The sequence below is a fragment of the Acinonyx jubatus genome, chromosome B4 (assembly GCF_027475565.1).
Source record: "Acinonyx jubatus isolate Ajub_Pintada_27869175 chromosome B4, VMU_Ajub_asm_v1.0, whole genome shotgun sequence".
Classification (NCBI taxonomy): domain Eukaryota; kingdom Metazoa; phylum Chordata; class Mammalia; order Carnivora; family Felidae; genus Acinonyx; species Acinonyx jubatus.
Window position 1 is genome coordinate 51,233,096 of NC_069387.1, and position 25,753 is coordinate 51,258,848.

General features: G+C 39.6%; 1 protein-coding gene across 15 annotated transcripts in view; it reads left to right on the forward strand.

Annotated features, from left to right (window-relative positions):
* Nucleotides 1-1,938: 1,938 nt before the first annotated feature.
* Nucleotides 1,939-25,753, forward strand: part of PLEKHA5 (pleckstrin homology domain containing A5) — a 238,970-nt gene continuing 215,155 nt past the window's right edge. For 6 of the 15 annotated variants that reach the window (XR_008300142.1, XM_027035676.2, XM_053225904.1 and 3 more), the window contains exons 1-3: nt 1,939-2,168; nt 2,319-2,398; nt 4,718-4,775. Coding sequence is in view for 14 of the 15 variants with exons in the window: in XM_027035676.2 (XP_026891477.2) it covers nt 2,077-2,168; nt 2,319-2,398; nt 4,718-4,775 (230 nt within the window). In the remaining variant the exon portion in view is untranslated. Of the gene's footprint in view, nt 2,169-2,318; nt 2,399-4,717; nt 4,776-12,337; nt 19,916-25,753 lie in introns of those variants that run through there. The other 9 variants (XM_027035659.2, XM_027035661.2, XM_053225909.1 and 6 more) reach the window with 5 other exon arrangements.

Below are 25,753 nucleotides of genomic sequence, written 5' to 3' on the forward strand. Positions count from 1 at the left end.
GAATTATGCTTAAGATTGTAGGTTACTATTTAAGTACTGTGAATGTAATTTCTTAAGATACACATTTTTATTAAGTGAATCTATCACTTTTTGAAATATGCTTTGCACTAATGAATCTTGTAAAATCAAAGATTCACAGCTAAAAGGAATTCTCATACAACAAATGGCCAACTTAAAGACTTCTTAACGCAGTCAAAAAGTCAAATATAGCTCGACTAATAGATTTCTAAAGTTATAATGGTATTAGAAAGATTCACTTTAGATTTTTTAATTTGTAAGATAGCACAATATAAATTCAATAGCTCTTGATTTTCTTGTTATGTAATAACCAGTAACCACTGATGGTAATGTGGAACATTTCCTGCTAGTTATTCATTGATTTTTTGAAAAGGGGGGTGGCGGGGCACTTTTTCCAGAGACTGGGCAGGAGATAAGATGTCAAGAAGTAATAAGTAGCAAAATGAAAGAGGAGAATGCAAAGGAACCAAAAAGAGAAAACATTAAAGTGATGTTATTTTTTTCCCTGTGTATGCAGATGGACAGGAAAATTATAGCAGTAATTGTAGACTTCTTTTCTCCAAAGACAGACTGGCCTTGGGGAATTAGAGTATGAGAGAAAATGTCCAATGAAACTGCATTCTCACCCAGGCCCCATCTGACTTGCTGGATATGGCTTTGGCCAAGGTCATTTGCCCTTTCTGTGCCTTAGTTTCCTTAAATGCAGAGAGATGGTTTGCTGCTTTGAGCTACTGGAAAGATAAATGAGATAATGCTTCAGAGGCACCCAAAACTGGTCAGAAAAGGTGTTAGAGGAATATCAAGTAGTACTATTATTATTGAACTGTTGGAATGAGTCATCTTGCTGCAAAGATGCATAAGCAATTTCAAGTGTGGCAGAGGACCAGAGACAATGAGAAGAGGCAAGCATTTCCAGGTGGGGGGGGGGGGGAATCTCAGTTGCAGTGAAATCTGCCCTTCACTTGTTCAAAGAACAAAAAGGGGGTGGGCTACAGAGGAAACAAGACTTAAAATAAGTAAAGCAACGTGGTTATACAGACAGACTTTTTAAATACTAGAGCCAGTTTGAATCCAGGCGTTGTCATTTACTACTGTGACCTTGGGAAAGTTATTGTTTCTCTAAACTTAATTTTTCTAATCTGTAAAATGGGGATTATCACAGTATCCATAGGGTTGTGGGGATTTAAAAATGTATACCGTCGCAAGGACTCCATAAAGTTGGTTATGATTGTAATCTATGGGAGAATAGAGGAAAGCAGAACTCCAGACTGATAATAAGGAATCTTTTTTTTGAAAAAAAAAAAAAAAAAAAAGAGAAAAAGTCAAGGTTTCATTTTATAAAACATTGTATGATTTAAGGGGCCTAGGAAGAAGCAAACTTGTTTTGTCAAGTCAGAATCTACTCATATTTCATGGGCCCACGATAACTAGTCAAACCTTTGCTATCTGGCACACAAGACACAAACAGGAAAAGCCTTCCGTGTGCTTTAATAAAGCAGCTTTCTATTTTAAAGGGATATATTTTTGAAAAACCTCCGATAGCCAATAGCTCTAATAAAACAAAGCTCAGCCACTGTGTTCCTGTTGTTTTAGAAAGAGAGCAATCTGGGGCGCAGGGATTAAGCTCCCTTTGACTCGCGCTATAGGCTGGGAAGCCTTCGGGCAAAGCCCTGGGGGCAGGACGCGTTGTTGTGGGTTTTTTTTTTGTTTTTTTTTTTTTAATCGATCCCGGAACCTTCGCTCGGGCGGGGAGCGCGGGAGGGGCGCGAGGGAGGGGTCTGGCTACGGGGCGCGGCGCCACTCGCCCATCCCCCGAGCGCGCGGCGGGGCGGCCGACCGGCGGCCGCGGAGGATGCGGAGGGGCGGCGACGCGGGCCCGACCCAGCCGGGGCGGCGGGGCGGGCGCCGCCCGAGGGGGTAGGGCGCGCGCGGGGGCGCGCCGGGCCGGGGAGGCGCGCTCCGGCCGCGCTCGCTCCGCGCTCCCTTCGCTCGCTCCCTCCTCCCTCGGCAGCCGCGGCGGCAGCAGGAGAAGGCGGCGGCGGCGGCTGGGGATCAGACATGGCGGCGGATCTGAACCTGGAGTGGATCTGCTCCCTGCCCCGGTCCTGGACTTACGGGATCACCAGGGGCGGCCGAGTCTTCTTCATCAAGTAAAGAGCAGGGGACGGCGCGGGGTCCCGGAGGGTGCGGGAGGCTGGCGGGAGGGGAAGAGGGAGCCGGGTCTGTGCCGCTTCAGCCCTCTCGGTTCCTCCGGCGCCCCCACTCACGCTCCGTCTCTGCCCCTTCTCTCATCCCTGCAGCGAGGAGGCGAAGAGCACCACCTGGCTGCACCCCGTCACCGGCGAGGCCGTGGTCACCGGACACCGGCGGCAGAGCACAGGTAACGCTGAGCCCGGCCGGGCCCGAGCGGAGTTGGGCTCCGCCGGGAGGAGGCGGCAGAGCCCCGGCCGCCCGCCTCCCCGCAACCTGCCCCTAGCCGCCGTCCCCGGGAGGCGGCGAAGTGGGGCGGAGGCCAGCGGGGGTGGCCGCAGGTAGAGGGGCCGGCGGGGGCCCCGCCGCGGGAGTTCTTTCGAGTCTCTGGACGCTTCTCTTCAGCCTTTCATCGCCACTTGGAGACGGCGCCCCCTCTTCCTGGGCCCTCTCCCCCATCCCAACCTGGACCCCTCCCCCTCCGCTCCCCCCCCCCCACGCCCCCAGGAGGCCGACTCTCCTCTACCAGGAATCTGGGATCCTGAGTTTTTCTTCCCGCAGCCACTCCTAAATCCTTCCACCACCACCCTCGTTCCCTGATCTCAACCCCTTTTAACCTTTAGGAAGTCCTTCCCCACTCCCCTCCATGCAGCCCGGGACCCTGGCACTCGTCCGCCGGGATAATGGGATCCACATCCTCTCCCTGCTCGTCGGACAGCTGCCTCTAGTCGTGTGGCTTCCTCCTCCTCCTAGGTGGGACTTGTGGGAAGGTGACTGAGGAGGAGGAGAGGAGTTCGGGGGTGCTGCGCTCCTCTGTGTGACAGTGAATGGCTCAGGAAACGCTTGGCGCGTTTCCTCCTGCCACCAGAGCAGCAGCCGGAACCCAAGGAGGCATTTGCAGCTGCCGTTGCTGGCCAGTGAGATTCAAAGTCCCCGGCAGCAGCACAGAGGTTGCACAGACTGCCAGGAGGCGGTGGGCGTGCTAGGGGCTGTCCCGCGTGTGGGCATTTGTGCCCTAATTGGAGAGGGTCGGCTTGGATGGGGGTCTCTCTAGTGCCTTTGCTGGCTCGTTTGAATCTAAATGTGAATTGAAGTGGAGAAAGGTTGATGGTAGCTTCAGTGCTGGTCTGGCTTTCTTTTGTCATTCTTTGTTTACATTCGTGAAACTTGTTTGTCTTTGAAATGTAACATGTGTTCTCTTACTGGCTTCCCTCTGTTTCTGGTAATTGGAAAGGCTTGTGAATTGTTTGGGTCGAAGGTGAGGCCGGCTTCAGCGGTCCTTTAGAGCTGCTCTCTGGGATACTTTCTCTCCAACTATGAGATTCTGGGAGTCTCTTAGAGTTGCCAGGATATTGAACAAGCCTGCCTTTTCTATTAAATTCTGGAGTTGAGTTAAGTGACTAATACCCAAATTTGCAAAAAGGTGGAGGAGGAAAGGGAAAGCTGGTGTAGCAAGCATGATGAGGTTACATTTTTAAGGCATTTCTGACTAATACACGGTCATATTTCTTAACTCCCCGCTGCAGTCTTATACTTTTCAGTGTTTTGCATACATAATATCAACTCTGATGGCCTCTTTGCCATATGGATAATAAATTTATTTCACAAAAGACAGTATGGTATAATTATTTAGCCTAATCATCTTGTGGAATTATTTCATGCTTATTTTGGTTATGTGTAATATGAATTTGTATCCTAATTACCTCCACAGATTTGATAACATTGACACTACAGAAAAATTTTATTTTATATGATTTCACATTAATTTCTAAGACGGATCATGATTTCTTTTCTGGTTTGGTTTACTTTGTGTGGTTTTGTACACACACCATTGGTTTTTATTTCAGAGATTTTGGTTAAATCCAAGCCACTTGTCATTTGTAATGTGTAGCAAATAAAATTACCATCATTCACCTGAATTGTTCCCAGGTTTATTACTTGAAACTTCACATCTCTTAAAGTCAAATCTGTAGAAACACATGTATTAAGTATGTGATATCAGAGTTCTTTTCCCCTAATTAAGTACTTAGGAAGTTTTTTCTCATCAGTGACACTTTCTGGATGGATTCATTTATGTAGCTGAAAGGTACCGTTTTAAATAGACACAGTGAGAAGAAGCAGGTGTTGCCTTTTATGCAGTGTTGGTTTTTTTTTTTTTTTTTTTTCGTTTTTGGCCAACCATCATGGGTATTTTACCTAGGATTAGAAGGCTTTCCTTTTTTTTGGATGCCAAAGAGTAGTTCCTTTTCACTTTGATCATTAAAGTGTATAATCACGTAAGATAATCTCTAATATTGTTCATACTTTTCTGGTGGCTTTAAATTTGAATTACCATTTTGCCAAAAACGATACTATGTTGACTACGAGTTTTGTTACCAGTACAGCGTTTTTTTTTAAGAATCCTAAGAAATTAAAATACCTGATCATGAAAATGAATAATTAAAATAGATGGAAACTTATTTTGCTATCCCACTGAAGTAATACTAACTGTGAAATGTATGTTTTTTAGATTTGCCTACTGGCTGGGAAGAAGCATATACTTTTGAAGGTGCAAGATACTATATAAAGTGAGTTTTTTCATTGTGATTTGTTTTTCCCTCAGTAATTTAAATGTTGTAATTAATCTTCAATTGAATAGTTATATCTCTAGATATGATCATGATTTTTAAGGTCTATCATATAATATTGGCTTTATCCTTTATAGTGTTGTAATTTTGAGAGAAAAGGCAACACTCCTAGTTTTCTATGTTACTTGCCTAGACATTTCATTCATTTGGAAATCAGATCATTTATGGCCACAAGTACATTTTTGGTGCTCCTGCATATATTCCTGGGTGATAGAGTATTATAATATTTTGTCTTTAGCATGTCACCACCCCCCCTTGTTTTTTCTTTTGAAGTGAATTCTGTTCATGTGTATTTTGACCAGAGTTGTTAATAAGAAGCAAAAGTGACTTGAGGTTAGGTCACAGTTGGATGAACAATGACAGAGCTGAAAGTAAAAACAAATGAATACTGATTATTTCACAAATATCTGTTGGAACATTGTAATTTGCCTCAGTTTATTTAAATATATCAGGGTTTTTAAAATACAGATAATTTATGTTTGTTTGTGATTCGGTACAAGATTCTCTCTGGAGCTTACAAAGGAGGGGTAACCAGTCAGTCCTAACTTTTAATTCTATAGAACATTAAGCTAATTTCTATTTAGTGTTCTCTTGGTAGTACTTGGGGACAAATACAATGCTTGAGGTCAACAGTATGTAGGAAAGTTTTTTACTCCCCAAGGGGAAAATAAAGGTGGTTTTATCTTCATTTTAAATCAGATAAACTGTTTACTTAAGAGCTTGTTTTTGTTGTTTTAGAATTTTTTGTTTAATTTTAAGGAACTGAGGCTGAAAAGAGAATGCTTAAAACACAAGAATTGATTGAGATGTCAATAGTTTATTAATCATAATGGATACCTAGCTGAAGTTACCTTTATTTCATTGGGCCCAGTAAGGTATTTTACTAAATGATATTTAAAAAAAAATTTTTTTTCAACGTTTTTTATTTATTTTTGGGACAGAGAGAGACAGAGCATGAACGGGGGACGGGCAGAGAGAGAGGGAGACACAGAATCGGAAACAGGCTGCAGGCTCCCAGCCATCAGCCCAGAGCCTGACGCGGGGCTCGAACTCAGGGACCGCGAGATCGTGACCTGGCTGAAGTCGGACGCTTAACCGACTGCGCCACCCAGGCGCCCCACTAAATGATACTTAAAAAAAATTTTTTTTAATGTTTATTTATTTTTGAGAGAGAGGGGGCATGAGTGAGGGAGGGGCAGGGAGATAGGGAGACACAGAAACTGAAGCAGGCTCCAGGCTCCGTGCTGTCAGCACAGAGCCCAACACAGGGCTCAGGGCTTGAACTCGCAAACCTTGAGATCATGACCTGAGCCAAAATCAGACACTTAACCAACTGAGCCACCAAGGTGCCCCTACTAAGTGATATTTTTAAGATCACACCATACTTGTGTTAAATTATAATTAATTTGTATGGTTTTAAAATTTTTCAGAATATTTATGTAAAATGTCAAGGGATATTTATAGGTATTAGGAATGCTTGCATTTGAATATAGAAATAGAGAAAGCAGAAGTAAGCTATAGGAATGGATGATTTCATGATGTGGTTTTTCTCTGGATGTTTTTTATCACATCTTTTATTCGGAGATTGTGCTATACATCATTATATGATCTAAAAAATAAAGGCATAAGTGCAGAGTCACCAAGTATTTTTTTAGTGACTGTATTCATCCTGAATTAAAGTGAGTTTGTATTGCCATGAAAAGGATGCTTCTTTTTTTGGATGTAGTATTGATATTTCTGAAGGAAGGTTTTTTTGATGGAGTTCATTTATTTTTAGCCAATATATTTTTACTGTACATTAAGTCTAGCTGATCTTACAAGAATAGGGGTAACAGTGTAATTCTCATAATACTTTAATTTCTGTGAATAGGTACATTCTTAGATGAACGTTTATTCAACAGTAAAAAATGTTATTCTGTGTGGGCTGAATATGTTTTAATCCAGAACTGAGCTGTTAGAAAGACTGAATTTTTTTTTTTCTAGCCATTTTGATTACATTTTCTTTTATGTTGACTTAAACAAATTAGAATCTTACTTGAATGTCATGCCCAAGTAAGTTTCTCAGGAAAATGAGGACAATATTAAGAAAGCTGTAATAATTTTAGTTTAATTCTGAAGACATTTTAAACTAGTGGGTTTTAATCATGTGTTAATAGACAACCAATAATTGTATCAGAAAGTAGTAATAAATTTATACTGTGAAAGTAATTTGTTCTAAAGTTGAGCATGCTATATAAATATATCAGTCATTAAATTTCTTTGAAATAAAATGATCATTGATGAATACATGATTTGCTGAATGTTAGGTGCTACTACTTTTCCTTTCTAGATGTATCAGACTAATTTAAGATAGTTAAATCGCTAATGTAGGCCGTAATTTCCTAGAAACTTTTTGCTTACTTGTCTTGTTATGAGCAATTAAGAATACTTTATCATTGTCACATGATGGGACATTACTTTTATCATAAATTTTGCAGTTCACCAAGTGCTTTCACATATATTGTCATGTCTGAATCTCATTTTAATCCTGGAAGTAGTCAGAAGAATTACTGTTTCCATTGTCACACCACATAATAAAACAACAGAAACATGCCTTTGGAACTTATAGTCTGCAGAGACAGCAAGATGAGAAACAGCAGGAATGTGAACTATATTTAGAATGTTCAGAGAAGAAAGGGTAGGACTCTGAAGTAGCAAACTGATTAATGTTGGTGGATATATTTCTCATTGTTGGTTCTTTCTTCGATGAAGAAAGGAGGTTATTGATCAAATTATAAGAAAGGAAGTGATACAGGGAACAGGGTAGTTTTTGTTCTCGTGGGAAGAGGGAAGATAGGTCAATTAAAGACACGTTGACCCTCTTGCTATTCCTAAGCAAGTGTTCCTGGGAGGCTCCCTTAGCAAGAAGAAAGACCTAAAGTACTTGACTTATTTCTACTTTTGTTCCCAAGTAAGGTACATGTGACTCTCAGGTCATTTCTCTTCTGAACAAATGTTAGTGGTTGTTCAAAATGGCACATTGCCAAGAATAATTTATTTTTGAATAATACTTTGGTAGTGACCATTACATCTCTAGGGGTGGTAAAAGGGGAAAGAGGACTGCAGTGGGGGTAAGTTGTAAGAGCTAGGCTGTGTCTGGACCTTCTTCAAGACCGTGGAGTTCAGTCTTCATGCCTTTAAGTTAGGCGGGCTGGAAATGGCAACCTCTAAATTCCATCCAATTTTTAAAAATTCTTTGGATTTTATAATGTTCTGGGAATTTGCAAAAGTCTGCAAAATGATGAACTCAGAGGGTCAAGAAGAGATGATGTGGGAAATATGGAAAGCTACTTAGCTTTCCTATCATGCCAACTATTTTAGTTTCTTCCTTAAACTTTGTGTAGATTAACTGCAGATGAGTGTGAAGTGTGTAGTGCCAGACTGGTGTGTGCTTTCTTTCTGTTGCTGCTGCGTTTTGTGCTTTGTATACATATCATCCCTGGAGAGCTGCATGGAAACAGTTAATGGTGCTAATGTCAACAGAGGACCTGATCAGTGTTAAGAGTTGTATAGATTTGAATTGGGTCATCAGTTTACTTTATACAATTTTTGGAATTGGTTCTTTAATAAAAGCTTACAGTTAGATAAAAGAATATATAATATAGAGAATGTATTTTACTTTAAATCCATTTGGTCAAAAAAATGTTAATGCTTGAAAATTATCCTAAAGTTGGATAATTTTTTTCTGAGAAAAGTGTTTTTTCTGTATACTTTAAGCTAGCCAGCTTCGAAATTATCACGTTTATGTATAATAAATACATATATACAGTGTTTGAATTTGGTTATTGATTTTCCATATTGCTTTTTAACAATTCATTTTATTTATCTTTAGGAAGAATGCAGAAAATTATCAGTGCATTTTATAATTTATGAAGTGTAACTCTAGATATCCAAATAACTTAGTTTATGAAGTACAGAAGACAGTCTTATATATTTGAAAGTTTTAAAGCTTTCTGCTACTCCTTGAAAATACTGCTTAATGACTCTGTAATGACAGGTCATGGTAGCTTAAAATGGATGTGTCATTGACTATTCCTTTGTGCTTCAAAGCTTTAAGATGGTTAACTTTAGGTGCCAAATAAATCTTAAAACAATGCTCTCTGAATAGTGAGAAACTTTGTTCTGATTATTTAAAGGTCATTGTCTTATGTGGTAGAATTAGGAATCATAAAAAGTCTTTGCAGGGTAATAAAGTAGGATGTAAATTTTGTGAGGTTATATTTTCATACTGATTTTTTTCTTGACTTAAAATTTTAAGTTCTGAAAATTGAACTTTTTCTTAGATATGCAAATAGAGCAGTGTTTGATTTTTCACTAATGAAGTTTCATTTCAGTATCTTCAATGACTGGATCTAATGTGTGCTTAGAATTTCAAACTAACCTGCAGTGAAGGGAATTCTAGTTTGACATAGCCACTTAAGGTTGTGAGTGAGGGGGAAAAATCGTGTTTCTTCATAGATTATCACAGTTCGAACTATAAGCAAAGGTAGGGAACGTAACACAACTGCCACCAAGAATCTTAGAATATTTTCCTATATATTTGATATTTAAAATTGTTGGGTACATTAATACCATAATATTATAATTGGATCTAGCAATATAATGCTTCAGAACAGTTTATGGGCATTATATTTTTTTATATTCATAACAGAGTTTTGGACTATAACGTGTGATTCTTATACGTGTGAAGCAGTTTACGCTAATCCATTAGGTACAGCACAGCTATCAACTATGGTTTCAACCTTCAAGGAGTCTGTAATATTGGAAAGAACAGGCAGTGGATTGAAAGAGGGAGATGGTGGGGACAACATGGACTTATTTAAGTGTTAGGTCCTTCAGTGTACCATTAGATGAATTTAATCTCCACAATGGCCTTTTACTGTTCTCTTTCCTTTTTTTTTTTTTTTTTCCCAGATGAAACTGAAGCTTAAAGAGGTTAAGGGCCTATCGTAGGTCACATAGCCTCACTAGTCACTAGCATTCAAATTAAGGTCTCGGGACTAAAGCCCCTCTACACCTAAAAATACCGGACAGTATAATAAACAGCTCTATAATATGTATTTCTCCATAAGTGGGTTGCTTGGGGCTAGAGGTGTCATTTCATGGAAACAAATACAGTAGTTAGGTTAGTAGGCCAACCTACAAATAAAAGCTTGTTCAACCCCCTAAAAACCTGTGACTAGTATTATAATAACAGGGTCTTGCAATTTGGTCATTCATTTACCTTCACTCAGGAGCAATTAGTAAATGCTGGGCACTGTTCTGTAATACAATGGGGAGACCCTGCCTTCCTGGAGCCTATACTCTAGTAGCAGAAACAAGACATTAAAACAAAAAATGGAATAAACATGCAGTTTAGAAATAATATCTTCTGGGACACCTGGGGGCTCAGTTGGTTGAACTTCTGACTCGATTTTGGCTCAGGTCATGATCTCACAGTCAAGGGATCAAGCCCTGCTTCGGGCTCTATGCTGACAGCACAAAGCCTGCTTGGGCATCTCTCTCTCTCTCTCTCTCTCTCTCTCTCTCTCTCTCTGTCTGTCTGTCTCGCCCTGCCCATTTGTGCATGAGTGCTCTCTCTCTCAAAATAAACATTTTTTAAAAATTAAAATAGCATTGGGGCGCCTGGGTGGCTCAGTCGGTTGAACGTCCGACTTTGGTTCAGGTCATGATCTCGCAGTCTGTGAGTTCAAGCCCTGCGTCAGGCTCTGTGCTAACAGCTCGGAGCCTGGAGCCCGCTTCGGATTCTGTGTCTCCCTCTCTCTCTGCCCCTAACCCACTCAAATTCTGTCTCTGTCTCTCTCAAAAATAAACATTAAAAGAAAGTTAAAAATTAAAATAGTATCATCTTAAAGGAAAAGTAGAGTGTTTTGTGACAGTTTAAGAAAGTTTCAATGATGAAGTACATTTAGAGTTTCAAGAATGGGACATCAGACTTCCAGTTTTAGTGAATTTTACCATGGAATCCCGTTCTCCTTTTTAGCCCCAGGACCACTGCCAGGACCAGGCCTGCTCAGTGTGTTTATAGTTTCTGTGGGTAGCTTAATGCCTGGCATCCAGTCAGTCTCTAAAAGTGGTACTGATGGTGATGCTGTTGGCCTCCAGTCTTTGAAGGAGTTAACTGGGACCGAATAACAGGCATCCACATAACTCAGGTAGTTGCATTTTGAGAACCCTTTTTGGATTTCTCAAATGTTTTTTCCCTTAATGTAGGTAGATTTGTTTTGTTTCTTTGTTTTTTGTTTTTATGCGTGGTGTATCTTTAGGAAGGAGAAAGAAATGAAGAGTAGAAAACTATAAAGTTAGTTAGAAGAGTGAGAATTGGAGGCCCTGGAGACTGGCCAGATGTATACATCCCTGTATAGCCACCTTTATCTGTCCATGGTAGATAAGGTGTTTCTTAGCATTTGTTGATAAATGCACCTCTCCTGTGACTTTTTAATTTTTCTGTAATAGATTATGTATAAATTGGGGTCAAATATTAAAAGTTACATGTAGATGTGAGGGTATGGGTGGAATTCAGATGGGTTGATATAAATGACCGGTAGGGTAAATTCATGGGGGTGGGAACCATGTATAATGTGTGTGATGTCTAGTGATAACTACCATGCTGGTAAGTGATGTTAATTAACATAGAAAATGCTGCCATACTGTTTGGAGCTATATTGTGTCTGGTCTTCAAATGGCAGGCTGAGATTTTTATTTTCTAGCTTGCCATGGCAGATAATTTTTGGTATAGCATTAATAGTGCAAAGTGAAGGTTTTAAGGGAAATTTAATATAGGCAGATGGATTAGAAAGGGGCAAACCTGGAATCAAGGAGAGCAAGTTCTGGATCTGTTGCTATAATAATCTGTGAGTTAGTTGCTTGAACCAAGTTAGTAGTAGCAGGAATGGAAAGGAAGAAGGCCATCGATCAAAGATATTAAAGAGGAGTTGACAGGCTCTATGACTCGTGCTGAGCTAGGAGGTTGACAGAGAAAGAGGTCATAAGCTACTCAAAGTCTTTGTGTCTGAGTGACTACAAGAATGATTGGTACCCTGACTGGAATAAGGGAGTAGGTGGCGGGGAGGGGGGTGGGGGGAAGCTCTAGGTGGAAGTGTTAATCATGGCTTAGTCTTTGAGCTGTTTGAGAGGACATAGCATTTTAGGTGGCAAAAATCGGCCTTTCCAAAGCACTCCCAACATTATCTTCTATTTCTCCTTCACAAACAGGAAACACAACCTTTCTCCCCAAAACATCCTATTCCAGCTACCTAGTAGACTGTACATGTATATACATCCAAGCCAGAAATGCCATAGTCACCCATCCAGTTATTCATTCAACAAATACTTACGGGTATTCACTGTGTGCCAGGTGCTGTAGGCTTTGTGAAGGACAGACATGGACCTTGCTTGTAAGGAGCATACAGGTATTTTGTGGGAGAGGCCGTAATAAAATAATCACAAATATGTACTTGTAGATGGTGATACATTCTGTGAAGTGTACATCATGCTTTGACCAGATATATGGAGCGGACTTGGCCCAGTATGAGGGTTACTGGAAGAGGACTTTCTCACAAATCAGAGAAATAAGCCTGCCTCTGAAAGTTCAGCAGTGAAATTCCCAGAGTGGATCAGAACAAAGCAGCACAAAATCATCTGAAAAAGGAAAAATAAATAGCATCTTGGGCTTGAGACTGGACCATAACCTGAGTGAAAGTTTTGCCCTGTCTGAAGACTTGGGGTGGATTGGTGTGGTATAGAAATTGAGTAAAAGGAGAAAAACTACGGAAGGGCAAGTCTTCAGCAACTGGTTTTGATTGTTATTTTAGTCCCAATGACAGGGTCTTCCAATCACTTGTTCACGGATACATTCTTTCTTGCGATTCTCTTCAGCACATTTTGAACTCCTAAATGTGCCTTAGTGATTAAGATCTATCACTAAACAAAATAGACCAGAACACTATCTTTCTGAGGAGCAGGGTGGGGGGCGGGGTGCAGAATGTCAGACAAAGTAAGCATTAGTAAATAAATTTTAGAGTGTGTGATAATATGCAAATGCTGTAAGACAAAAATAGGGCAAGGTTTGGTCATCAGGAGAGCAATGATGAGGAATGAATGTGGGAAGAAAGCTGAAATCAGAGAGGTGACGGGTTAGACGGGGGCCTCATTGGTTGGTGTCACTGCAGGCTGAGTAGAGGAGGCACATGATCCGGTATTACCCTTTGAAAGGGTCACTTTGCTGTGTTTATGAGATTTGGAAGAGCTAACAGAGCCCTTCCAGAGGAAGTTCTCTTCCACGTGAGATTTTTCTCCTTATATTTTTCTTTCTTAGCATTTAACGAGATTATGCTTAAATATTGAATTGCATAATTACTGTTTCTTTTAAGCTGCTTGATGATCAGTTACCGTTAATTTAATAGCAGCTTTTGGGGGGGGGGGAAGGGAGCATCATGGCCATATTAAATAAACCTCTCCATCCTTATTTCAGAGACAGTATATTTAAAAAGTACATGTTAGAATCAAGGCAACGCTTGTTTAATGCCTACTTGCTCACACTGTGTATGTATGGTAGGTAAGATTCATGAAAAGCAGTCTTGTTCTTCATGAAAAGCAGTCTTGTTCATTGCTGTATTTTTAGTCCCTCAGCCTAAGCTTTTCTCATAGTAGGTCTTCAATAAATATTTGTTGATTTAATGAGTTTTGATGACAGCCAACTTAATTCCATGCTTATTAGAAACCTTAAAATTTGCCTCCTTGTGAAATTAAATACTCTCTTCATGTGACATTTATTTATCCTATATGAATTAGTAAATCATCCGTTTGTCAAGTTTGCTGTATGTGATTCTTTGTGAGACAGAAAGGATCTGCCTAGAGGCCTGATTGTAGGACCTGATCCATGACTATGCCAAGATAATGCAGGGACCTGAGAGGCCTCTTGGGAGACAGCTGAAATCCAGACCTTACCAACTGCCATGACATTTCCATTTAGAAACGTTCACATCAGGCTGCTGTGGCTTTTAGAACACAAGGGAGACTTTGAAGTCCATACTGTTGTGAATAGCATGGGTAAAGTGAATGTAGACCAGTCTTTAATATACTGAAATCAGTGGGTCCTATAGAAACCTGAGAGAAATAGAAAGTAGTGCTCATGAGGTACAGATGATAGAAGTTTTAGAGCCAGTTGGGGAACTGTGTGGCCATTTGGCAGTAGCCTCTGAGCTATTTGGGAATTATTCTCTGAAGTGGCCAGCAACTTCAGAAGCACTTAACTCTTTGAAGTCATAATAATCTTTATGTTTTCCACATCCGGCACATAATAGGCAATTAGATGTTTGAAATGAAGACCTATTACAGATTGTAAGAAAAGAAAGTTTTTACCCAAATCTGAACATCCTAGGGCATTTTTCTGCTTTCCACTTGTCATCCAGTCAGCATTCTTACTGTGGCAAATATCAGTGACCCTAAGCCAATGGTATATGCAAAAACAGAACTGTTTTTCCACATTAATTCCAGGAGGCATACAAATGAATTCTTCAAGGCTCTTACCTTTTTTCACTTTAGACAGCTTATTTCCAGCCCCAAGTAATACCATTTTAGTTTTTAAGTCCAAAAGGTAAGTTTTCTTTTCCATACTCAAATAAAAAAAATCTTAGACAGGACTTTGACCACCTTGAATCACAGCAAGGACTGACCCTCTGGTCTTCAGCAATTTTCTGTCCTTGGCTGCAGCCAAAATTACTATTGGCAAACCTTCCAGAAACCATGTGATTGGAAAGGTCTAGTTCACCATAGGAAGCAAGGGTGTGAAAGACTACAAGATCAGAGGTCTGCTGCTCCTCCCTTATAATATAGTACAATGTGCCTAAGGCCAGGAAGATGGTGAACCTGAACATCTGCAGAATTTCAAGAAGTGATAGTATCACTGATCTTCAAGGAAGCTTTGTATAGTACCTTGCAGAGTGACCAGCCCTAGATCTGGGACAGTGGAGCAGAAGGGTTGAATTCTGGAGAAGAAACTATGAAATCAATCTTAAACTGGCTGTTGTGAGCAAAGGAGATGGAAGAAATCAACTTTGATTTAGTACAAGTAGCAGTAGACCCCCAGTGTGATCAAAACTCTACCTTGCTGTGGTAGGCCAGTGATTCCATCTGGTTCTTCTGAAGTTACTGGCCACTGCTGAGACTCATTGCCAAATAGTACCAGTGCCTGAGTAATGCTACCAAAACTTGCTTGCTACATATCTCCTATTTCTTCTAATTTCCAAAAGAGTTAGATTCTTTACACATTTTTCCTCTGAGATGAAAAATAGTTCTAGTCTTCACACTGAGTTCACTCCAACAGCTTTTGCTAAACTTGGTTGAAGGTGCATATAATACCCATTTTATTAAATATTTATTTATAAAGCTGTTCAAACTAAAATTTAAAACACAGTGAAGTAGAACAGTATAGCAGAGTCTTGAAATGAACTCCTTGCCCAGCTTCATAGTACAAAACGATGATAGAGGGAAAGTAACATGTTAAATTTAGTCAGTTTTTTTTTCCTCTGTTGAAAATGAATCTTTTATGCTACACTTATTTTTTTTTAAATTTTTTAATGTTTATATTTGAAAGAGAGTGCGTGAGTGGGAGAGGGGCAGAGAGAGACTAAGAATCTGAATCGGGTGAGAGGCTCTGAGCTGTCAGCCCAGAGCCCAGTGCGGGGCCCCGAACCCATGACCTGTGAAATAATGACCTGAGCCGAAGTCAGATGCTCAACCGACAGAGCTGAGCACTCAGGCGCTCCTGTATTACATTTATTTTGAAAAATTTGTTCAATCCCAGAAATATAGATGCATTGTAATAAATAATTCATTTAAAATAATTCACTAGGAGTGCCTGAGTGGCTCAGTCGGTTGGGCACCCAACTCTGATTTCGGCTCAGGTCATGATCTCACGGTCATGAAATGCAACCCCCTGTAGGCCTCAGAGCCTGGTGTGGAGCCTGCTTAGGATTTTCTCTCTCCCTCTCCCCCTCCTTGCTCACATGCATGCACTCTCTCAAAAAATAATGATTCCAAGTCAAGTAAGAATCTATATTTAATGTGTGTACTTTTTTCTCAACCTGTTTTTTTTTTTTAATTTTTAATGTTTATTTTTGAGAGAGAGAGTGCGCATACGTATGTGTGAGTGCGCAAAAGCAGGGGAGGGGCAGAGAGAGGAAGACAGAATCCGAAGCAGGCTCCAGGTTCTGAGCTGTCAACACAGCCTGACGCGAGGCTCAAACTCCAGAACCGCGAGATCGTGACCCGAGCAGAAGTCGGACGCTTAACCGACTGAGCCGACCAAGTGCCCCTTCCCAACCTTTTATATAATGTTTTTTTTTTCCTGATTATAGAAGTAATGTATTTTTTAAATAAAAACATTTGGGAAATACTAAAGAATATGGAGAAAATAAAAAATCAATCCTGTTGTGCCAAGAGAATTTGTTAATGTTTCAGTATATATGCATACACATGTGTTTTTTTAAAGTTTTGGGTCTTATTGCTAATATTGTGTTGAATACTATTTTCATTAGGTTTATTGTGTGTTATACTCATGAGAAGATTTTTAAATAACTCTGATATTCTGTCTTGTGAGCATATAATTGTTTAAATACTTCTCTATTTTTAGATGGCTATGTTTTCTACTTTTTTGTGGTGAGAAAATTCTATGTAACATTCTTATAATGCATGTCTATTTCCTAGACTTGGAATTATTTGGAAAGGATATGACCTTTTTAAAAGCTTCACTACCTTAACATTTTGCCAAATTGCTCTCTAGAAGATTTGTGTACATTTATGTTCTCTCCTGCAGTATCTGAGAGTACTTGAAAGTGCCCCCATTTCTGTAATAAACACTCTTGATTGGACAGGTGAAGTTTAAAGGTAACTGATAGAGAATCTACATGGATTGTTGCTAGTGATGCAGATGGTTTAGAACAGGGATTAGTCTTCCAGTTACCTGTTGCCACATAATCAACTACCTCAAATCTTAGTGGCTTAAAACAATAGTGATTTATAGTTTTTTCCCTTTCTTTGGGTTGACTGAGTTCAGCTAGGCCATTCCTCTGTTCTTTGTGGTAAAACTGAGGTTATTCATACAGATACATTCAGCTGGCACTTGGCCATGGCTGGAATATCCAGTGTGTCTTGTCTCATGGCCTCTCATCACTTCGTGCTCTATGTACAGTTTCTTTGTAACAAGGCAGCTGACTTCTAAGGGGGAACATTCTAAGAGGACAAACCCTAGTGCAGAGCACTTATAAATCCTTTGCTCACATTGTACTTGCTTATGTCCTATTGATCAAAGCAAGTCACAAACTAAGGCCAAAATCAAAAGTGGGAGAGGACTACACAAGCCTGTGAATACCAGAGATGGGAAATAAGTTGCAACTCGAATTGCTTAGCAATAGCAGTTTGGAGCACTGTATTCAGAAGAATTTGGAGACCAGCTTCTGGATCAGTAGAAAAGCATATGGTGATGAGCTAGTGATGTTTGTGAGGGTTTAAATGATGATGTGGGTATACTGGTTGTACTTACCGTACTTTAATGTCTGTGAATGTATACCATAAAGCCACAAACCTAAAAAAAAAAACCTAAAGCAATCCATGAGCTTGTATGTAAGCCCAAATAGTTAAAAAATATTTGAGTACTTGAGTAAAATGAGTCTTAACCTTTTGTTCGTCCTGGTTTCATGTTGGCAGTTAATAACAGTTGGTGTAGAATAAAATATCAATGATAGATAGTCTCACCTATGTATGCATTTGCATGTGTATTTGTGTGGGGAGAGATTTTAAGTGCTGGACTGAGTTGTCAACTTGACCTTTGGATCAACTCATGTGATTTAAACAGTAATTATCAGTGGCAGTATTTCTGAGTAGGCACTATAACACTGCATTCAAAGGAAGACTTAAAGGAAAATATTATTATTCCATACTATATATACTGTCTTTTCTCTGCATTCACGTGTGTGTGTGTGTAAACAAAATTGAGATTGTACTTAAAAACTGAGATTAAACTATGTAGTTTTTATTTAATATGTCTTTTCATATTAGTAGTTATAAGTCAATTTCAGGAGCTACAAAATACGCTTTGATTATTTAGGCATACCTCTATTATTGGACATTTAGCTTTAAAAATTTTTTTCCAATTTCTAAAAGTGTGTAGTGAACATACTCCTACATAAACTTTGTGGTCATTTGCAAATATTTTTAGAAAATGTTTGTCAGATATAGAATTGCTGGCTTAGGCTATATGTGTATTTTAGCTTTTGGTAAATGTAAAATCCTGCTCTCCACCATAAATGGAGTCTAAAAATATTGAAATTATTAAAATGCCTACTTACAAGATTAATGAAAACATTATTTCTCGCTAAGACCATGGAGTCACACACACACAAAAAAGTAGAAAAGTGATAAAAAGCGATGCATTGTGCAAAAGTGACTGTGTAATGAGTCAGAGAGCCCCAGATCACAGTACATTCAATTCCTGAATTCGTTTGGGAATTGGAGTTGGGCCACCTATTGGAACCATTTGATAGACACATTCATGGTTTTACTGTTTGTGGTTTACACTTAGTCCAGCTGTCTTCCAAAAAATCTTTTCCATTTTATCCTTGAACCAGGCAGTGTTTGGAGTTATCCTCTTTTGTATTCTTGCCAGCACTTGGTATTCCCAGACTTAAGTTTTGGCTAATGTCATGGACAAAAATTGTACCTTGTTTGAATTTGCACGTTCTTGGTTTTGGCTATGCTTGGCATCTTTTTTCCTATCTGTTGCCAGTTTGAATGTCTTTGTGAATTGTCTCTTCCATATATTTTCTGTTTTTCTGTTCTGTCAGAGATTTGTATTTTTGATGCCTGAGCCATTTAGCTTAGTAGAGATCTCCAAAGTATTTTTGGTTTTGTAACCCTACAGGTGAAAAGTTTTTGATTATACACCCCCATTTCATGTGTATTTATAAATTATGTACATCTATTGCTGTCAGTTCATGTGTTACATATTAGTAAAGCTTACTTTTTCTTATTTTATCATGATTTAAAAGTTCATGTATGTATGGGTGCTAAATATGGTTTGCCACAACCCAATGGAAAGTCTTGTGTGCATTCACCTAGAAAACCACGAGTTTAGAGCTATGATTTAGGCTCTTTATCAGCCACTTAGATTTGCTAAGAGGAATGTGCTCTCTGTGCCACAGTGTACATAATTTGTAAGTCTGTGGGCACTGAGTACTCTAGTAAAGTAGAAAGTAGCCATGGGTCAGACATTGGTTCTGTTACTTCTTTTTTTTTTTTTTAATTAAATTTTTTTTTAATGTTTATTTATTTTTGAGAGAGAAAGACAGAGCATGAGTGGGGAAGGGGCAGAGAGAGAGAGAGAGGGAGGCACAGAATCTGAAACTGGCTCCAGGCTCTTAGCTGTTAGTAGAGAGCCCGACACGGGGTTTGTACTCGGAAACGGCAAGATCATGACCTGAGCTGAAGTTGGTCGCTTAACCGACTAAGCCACCCAGGTGCCCCTTTAATTTTTTTTTTAATGTTTATTTAATTTTTTTGAGAGACAGAGTCGGGGAGGGGCAGAGAGAGAGGGAGACGCATAATCACAAACAGGCTCCAGGCTCTGAGCTCAGCACAGAGCCCAATGCGGGGCTCGAACTCACAAACTGGGAGACCATGACCTGAGCTGAAATCAGACGCCCAACCGACTGAGCTACCCAGGCACCCCTGGTTCTGTTACTTCTATTGACCATATCACTTTGAGAATATGTCTTAGTCCTGTTATGTACCAGTTTCTTTTTGTCTTGACTATTATATAGGCTTACGATGTTATGAGTTAATTTATATAAACAAACTCTGAAAAACTGTGAAACATGGTGTAGGTATGAAATACCTGAGTATTTATTTATTTTTAAAATTTTAATTCACCTGAGTATTTGTTTTGCAAGTTCATAACATTGGGTAAAAAGAATTCATTTCAATGTTATTTATGCTGGAAAACAGCTTAAGAATCAGGGCTACTAATAGTGGTTCTGAAACATCGTTTTAAGTCTTTAGCCCATGTAGATTTTAGACCTCTTGAAGGTAGGAACTTCACCAACACTTACTATTATATGTAACAGCAAGTATTAGTGATAGTGTAGTATATTTTCAATAATACACATATTTGGGTTTTTTTAATTTAATTTTCAAAAATGTTTCTTCATTTGTTGAGAGAGAGGGAGAGCGTGAGCAGGGGGAGGGACAGAGAGAGACAGAAAAAAGATCTGAAGTGGGCTTTGCTCTGACGGGCAGAGAGCCCTATGTGGGGCTCGAACTCATCAACCACGAGATCATGACCTGAGCCGAAGTCAGAGGCTTAACCAACTGAGCCACCCAGGTGCCTCTATATTTGGTTTTTAAAATGCTGTTTTTGGGGCTCCTGGGTGGCGCAGTCGGTTAAGCGTCCGACTTCAGCCAGGTCACGATCTCGCGGTCCGTGAGTTCGAGCCCCGCGTCAGGCTCTGGGCTGATGGCTCAGAGCCTGGAGCCTGTTTCAGATTCTGTGTCTCCCTCTCTCTCTGCCCCTCCCCCGTTCATGCTCTGTCTCTCTCTGTCCCAAAAATAAATAAATAAACGTTGAAAAAAAAATAAAAAAAAAATAAAAAAAATAAAATGCTGTTTTCTTAACAGAAACCCATGGGGGAGGGGAAGGAAAAAAAAATAGAGGTTAGAGTGGGAGAGAGCCAAAGCATAAGAGACTTTTAAAAACAGAACAAACTGAGGGTTGATGGGGGTTGGGAGGGAGGGAAGGGTAGGTGGTGGGCATTGAAGAGGGCATCTTTTGGGATGAACACTGGGTGTTGTATGGAAACCAATTTGACAATAAATTTCATATATTAAAATAAATAAATTAAAAATAAATAAATGCTGTTTTCTACCTAGAAAGCCTTGTGATTTGGGAATTAGAAATCAGTTTATTTGTGAATTGCCTGGTGGCACTAAGAAAGATTTTCTTTAAGAGTAAAGTAGCTCTTGTCTAGGGCTGCAGATAAAAAAGGCAGGACCTAGCTCGAATATATTCTCCAGGGTAATGAAGAATTTAAGGCATCATAACATTAGGGACTCCTACATAGGCAAGTGGAACTGAATTGAGAGAATGCTAAAGGCAATATATAATATAGTATGCCCAGGAGTTACTATGAAAAGGCATTTTGAATGTAGATGTTGGTGTTTTTAAAATATACATTTTATAAATTTTTTTGAAAAAATTTAGCTGTAGAACAAATTGTCTGCAGAAGAGGGTGAATGAAGGATGGAGAAGAACTGAAACCCTGGTCGTTAATAAATAGGGGTTAAAAAATTGAGATCACAGCTGTGCAGATATATTTAAAATGTATTACTATTCGGGCTCAGCAAAAGTGCTGGAAAACAGGCACTCTCGGGCACCCTCTGCTGACTGGCACAGGCCAGGCCATGACCAGGAGTGGTTGGAGTAGGCTGGAACTGAGAACTGTGGGCGGTGAGCCAAGAGAGGTCACATTCCTTGTAAACACTTTCTTCTCCCTCCCCCTCATTTGATTCTTAGAACAGCCCCACAGGGTAGAAAGCAGGACAGGCCTCGTCCAGTTCAGGTCACTAAACCTTTTATGCTTACCCAGATGAATGGGAAGGGGGTGGGGGCAGAACGTCTACTTACTGTATCTATTTTCCAAAACTTAGTTGGAGGAGGTGAGGGACAGTAGGCAAACAAGAAATGAAATCCTTACTGGAAAATAGATGCATTTGTCAGAAACCATTCACACGGAGAAATTTCTGTGTTTCAGAAAAGAATGATAAAAGGACAAGGAAATCAAGTACTTGTTTTTTTTCTTTTACTGAGGACCTTTAGGTCATTTTGAACCTTTACCTAATAATCCAGATTTTTACCTTCTCAAGTCAGCCCCAATATGAGCGATTTTCGGTTTAGCTGCTATTCCTTTGTCAGTGGAGCTGCAACCCCCCTCCCCCAAACAAAAACAAAACAAACAAAAAACAGAAAAACTCTAATTGAAAACAAGCAGTAGTATTGGTAGGGGAAGTAAAATCCTTTGATGAGGTTTTAAATCCTTTCTGTATATAACAGTTCTTGCCTGGTCTGCTTTTAAAGCCTCATTGCAGAAAAGCCTAAAATTAAAATAGTTCACAATTTTTGGCTTTAATTCCTCAAAAACATGAAAATAGAAATGTAATAGATTATTTGAGTCGAATAGATCATGTTTAATTAATCTTGCCATTATCAGTTATTGCTATATAACAAACCACTTAAAAATTCAGTGGCTTAAAAACAATAACTGTTATTTTGCACACATCCCTGTGTTGGCTGGGCAATTCATCTAGTTTCTGTTGGGTTGCTCTTGTCTAAGATTAGCTGTGGGTCAGGTAGGAAAGTTGCTGATCTTGGCTGGTCTAGGATGGCCATTATCTCGGATGGTGGGAATGACTGGACTGGCTTTCACACATCTCTCATCCTCCAGGAGCCTCGCCCAGGCTTGCTCCTGTGGTGAAGGCAAATTCCAGGTGGCAAGCAGAAGTCTTCCAGGTTTCTTGAGGGAAACCCTGGGCTCACAACTGGGAAGAAAAGTCACTTCCACTGCTTTCTGTTGGCCAGAGAAAGTCACAAGGCCAGCTCAGATTCAAGGAGTGGAGAAACAGACTCCCATCTTTTGAGGGAGGAATTGGAAACTCACACCGCAAGGGTTGTGGATATGGGGGTGGGAGAGGGTGGGAGGTGGTGAATTGGAACATTTTTGTAATGCATATAGCACACATGTCAAAAAAAAAAATTATTGAACCCAGCGGAAGTTTATGGTTTTTAGTCTTAAATAAGGGATTACACTTGATCATGGCCAAACTACTGATCCATGTACTCCTTTGATTACATAGAAAATTAGATGGACGTGTGGAGGATTTTCTTCGTTATTAAATCTGTTAGTTTCTGACTCCTGTAGAGTAGGGTTATTATTTTCTTTTCTTTTGATAATGTATTTAGTTGGTTTGGTAATCTCACTGAGGCTATGTCTGGTTAGGGTTCAGAATGGGCCCTAGTATTTTTGTTGTGGAGGGTTGTGGTGGAGAAGATACTGTAGCTTTTAGTGTGTTTCTTTCAAACAGAAGACCTCCCCTCCCCTATCCTGCCCATACCTAAAACCCATTGATCAGTACTTGCTGTCTTATTTTCCTCATGGCACATAGCACTGGCTCAAGTTCTTGTTCATTTACTTTTTTTGTGGTTGGTCTTCCCCCTCTAGCATGTAAGCTTCATAAGAGCAGTAACCTTTTCTGACTTGTTCACTACTGAATTCTCAGAACTTAAAATAGTGCCTTTCTCTTCTAAGGAGATGCTTAGTAAAGCATTTGTTGACCAGTTTTTTTTTTTTCAATGTTTATTTTTTTGAGAGTGTGTGAGTTCGGGGGGCGGGGGCAGAGGATCCGAGCGGGCTCTGCACTGACAGCAGCAAGCCCGATGTGGGGCTCGAACCCATGAACCATGAGATTATGACCTGAGCCAAAGTCAGATGCTTAATCAACTGAGCCACCCAAGTGCCCCATTTGTTGAACAGTCTTAATGAAAATTTTGTGGTTAAGAGTGTTATAAGCTGTGTCTCTGATACATTGTAGACACTCAGACACTCATGAAGTATTTATGCAGTGCTGAGGGAGGCTCATGGGCCGTGAGAGCTCAGAGAAAATGAATAGTTGGAGCCACAGAGGGTTTTTCATGAATGCAATGGAAGGCAGATGAGCAGGAGACTTTAGGGTATGATAAATTTGTTGAAATGTTAGACCCTTGGACTTCAGGCCGGGAAGGAAGGAGGTGAAGTAAGAATCTGATGGACTGGAATAGAGATTCCCTCAAGACCAGAGAATCCACAGAGGGAAAGTAGTTAAACTTGTGTGCTGGGAAGTTAGGGACTGTGTTGATGCAGTGTGATCACTGTGCCAAGTTATGGGCATGCATGGGCATGAATGAATGGCTCAGGTGGTTGAAGGACCTTGAGGGGTAGGAACTAAACAGCTGCTGTTTGAGAGTGTGCAGCAGTACAGCTCATGTCCTCTGGAGAAAGTCCTTGACAGCCACAATACTGGGGTAATGCTTTGAGACAAGGTTGCCAGTACCGGGAAGTTTGCTAATTAGGGAGCACCACTTCCATAGGTAGTGTAGTCTACAAAATGAAGGAGTGGAGGCTAGGTCAGGGACGGGAGAACAAAGCCTTTTGTAGGGCTAATGCTGGGTCAGGGGATGGATTGAGAAAGGGAATGGTGATGGTATGAACCTGTGCTTCCAGGTGCTTGATGGATTTAGTTTCAGTAGAGTCTGACAGAAGTGACCCTGGGGCTAATGACCAGAGGCCATTTTTCATTTGGCCAAGGGCAATGGTCAGCCCAGGAATTTCTGGCCTCTGCCTCTGTGAATGGGGTTGAGGTAGACCTATTTTGAACTCTTAGGGGCTTACATAGTAAGCAGACATACACTCATTAAATAGTTTCAGCTTTCATTGGAGGTTTTTCAGAATGTCTAAGTATCTTTTTAAATAAGAAATGACATTTTTAAAATGTAAAAGTATTTAAAAATGTGAAACATTAATGATATATGCAAATACTAGAGGACAATGACTTAATTTATGTAGTACTGTTAGTTACTGAAATCCAAAGATCAGGATTTTCAAATTAGTATTTTCTATTTTTTGGTCATAAAGTTTTTTGTATTGGTATTAGCAGAAGTAGATGTTTTAAATGTAAATATTTAATCTCCTCCTTTTGCTCTTAGTCACTTTGGAAGTTCAAATTGTGTGGTGAACCAGAGCAAGATTTCATAATCTTTAAACCTCAAAGTTACCTAATAGACAACAGAGTAGGAATGACAACAGTGGAAGATTTTATAAATTCCTGGAACCACCAGGAAGTAATTTTAGGAAAAGTATTTGATTATGAGCTCATAAATAGGGACCATTTAACATAAAGAATAATTAATAGTGATTACTTTGTGGCCTTTTACCCTTTGGTCAGACTTATTCCATTGAAAGAAGCAAGGCAGGTTAAAATCTATGTAATTTAACTGTTTGCTCATCTAGCTTGTTTTGTGCAGTTAGCAATAGTTTAAACTCTGTGGATCAAGTAATTATTCATCTTACTGCTACTTCTATCTAATGCTAAGAATTTTTAAGCCTTTTTTGAGTATGTATTTTGTTTCATTACAAAAAATTTAATACATGCCAAATATAACATTTGTCAGATAATACGTAATACTCATGCACATGATACTCAGCTTTAGATATAGATTACATCTTCGATCTTTGAAGCCCCCTCTTTCCCCTACTCGATCCCATCCCTTTGTCTTCTGTGCCCCCTCCTCAGAGACATCCACCATCCTGATTTGTGTTTATAACCTACCTTCTCATGGTTTTCTTAAATTTTACCACATATGTCTGAGTCCATATACAATAATTTCCCCTGTTGCTTTTTTTTAACTTTACAGTGGTGAAGTTATTCTTGTGTGATTTGTTAATTTTGTTAAACACAGTTTTTTGAGGAGATTTATCCAAAGTTGATGTGGTTTGTTTTATGACTGTAGTATTTCACTGTACGATTATACTACAGTTTAACCATGAGTGGACATTTGTTTCCTATTTTATGGCTATTATGTGGACAATATTGTATGTCTCTTCATGTACATTTGCAAGTTTTCTAGAATATATAACTATAATTGAGGTTGTAAGGTATGCATTTCAATTTTTGAATACATTTATTTTCTGAAGTGGTTGTACTGTTAAGCTCCCTCCAGCAGTATATGAGTTCTTGTTGCTTCATATCTGTGTCAGCACTTGATATTGTCTGGTTTGTACATTTTTGACAATCTG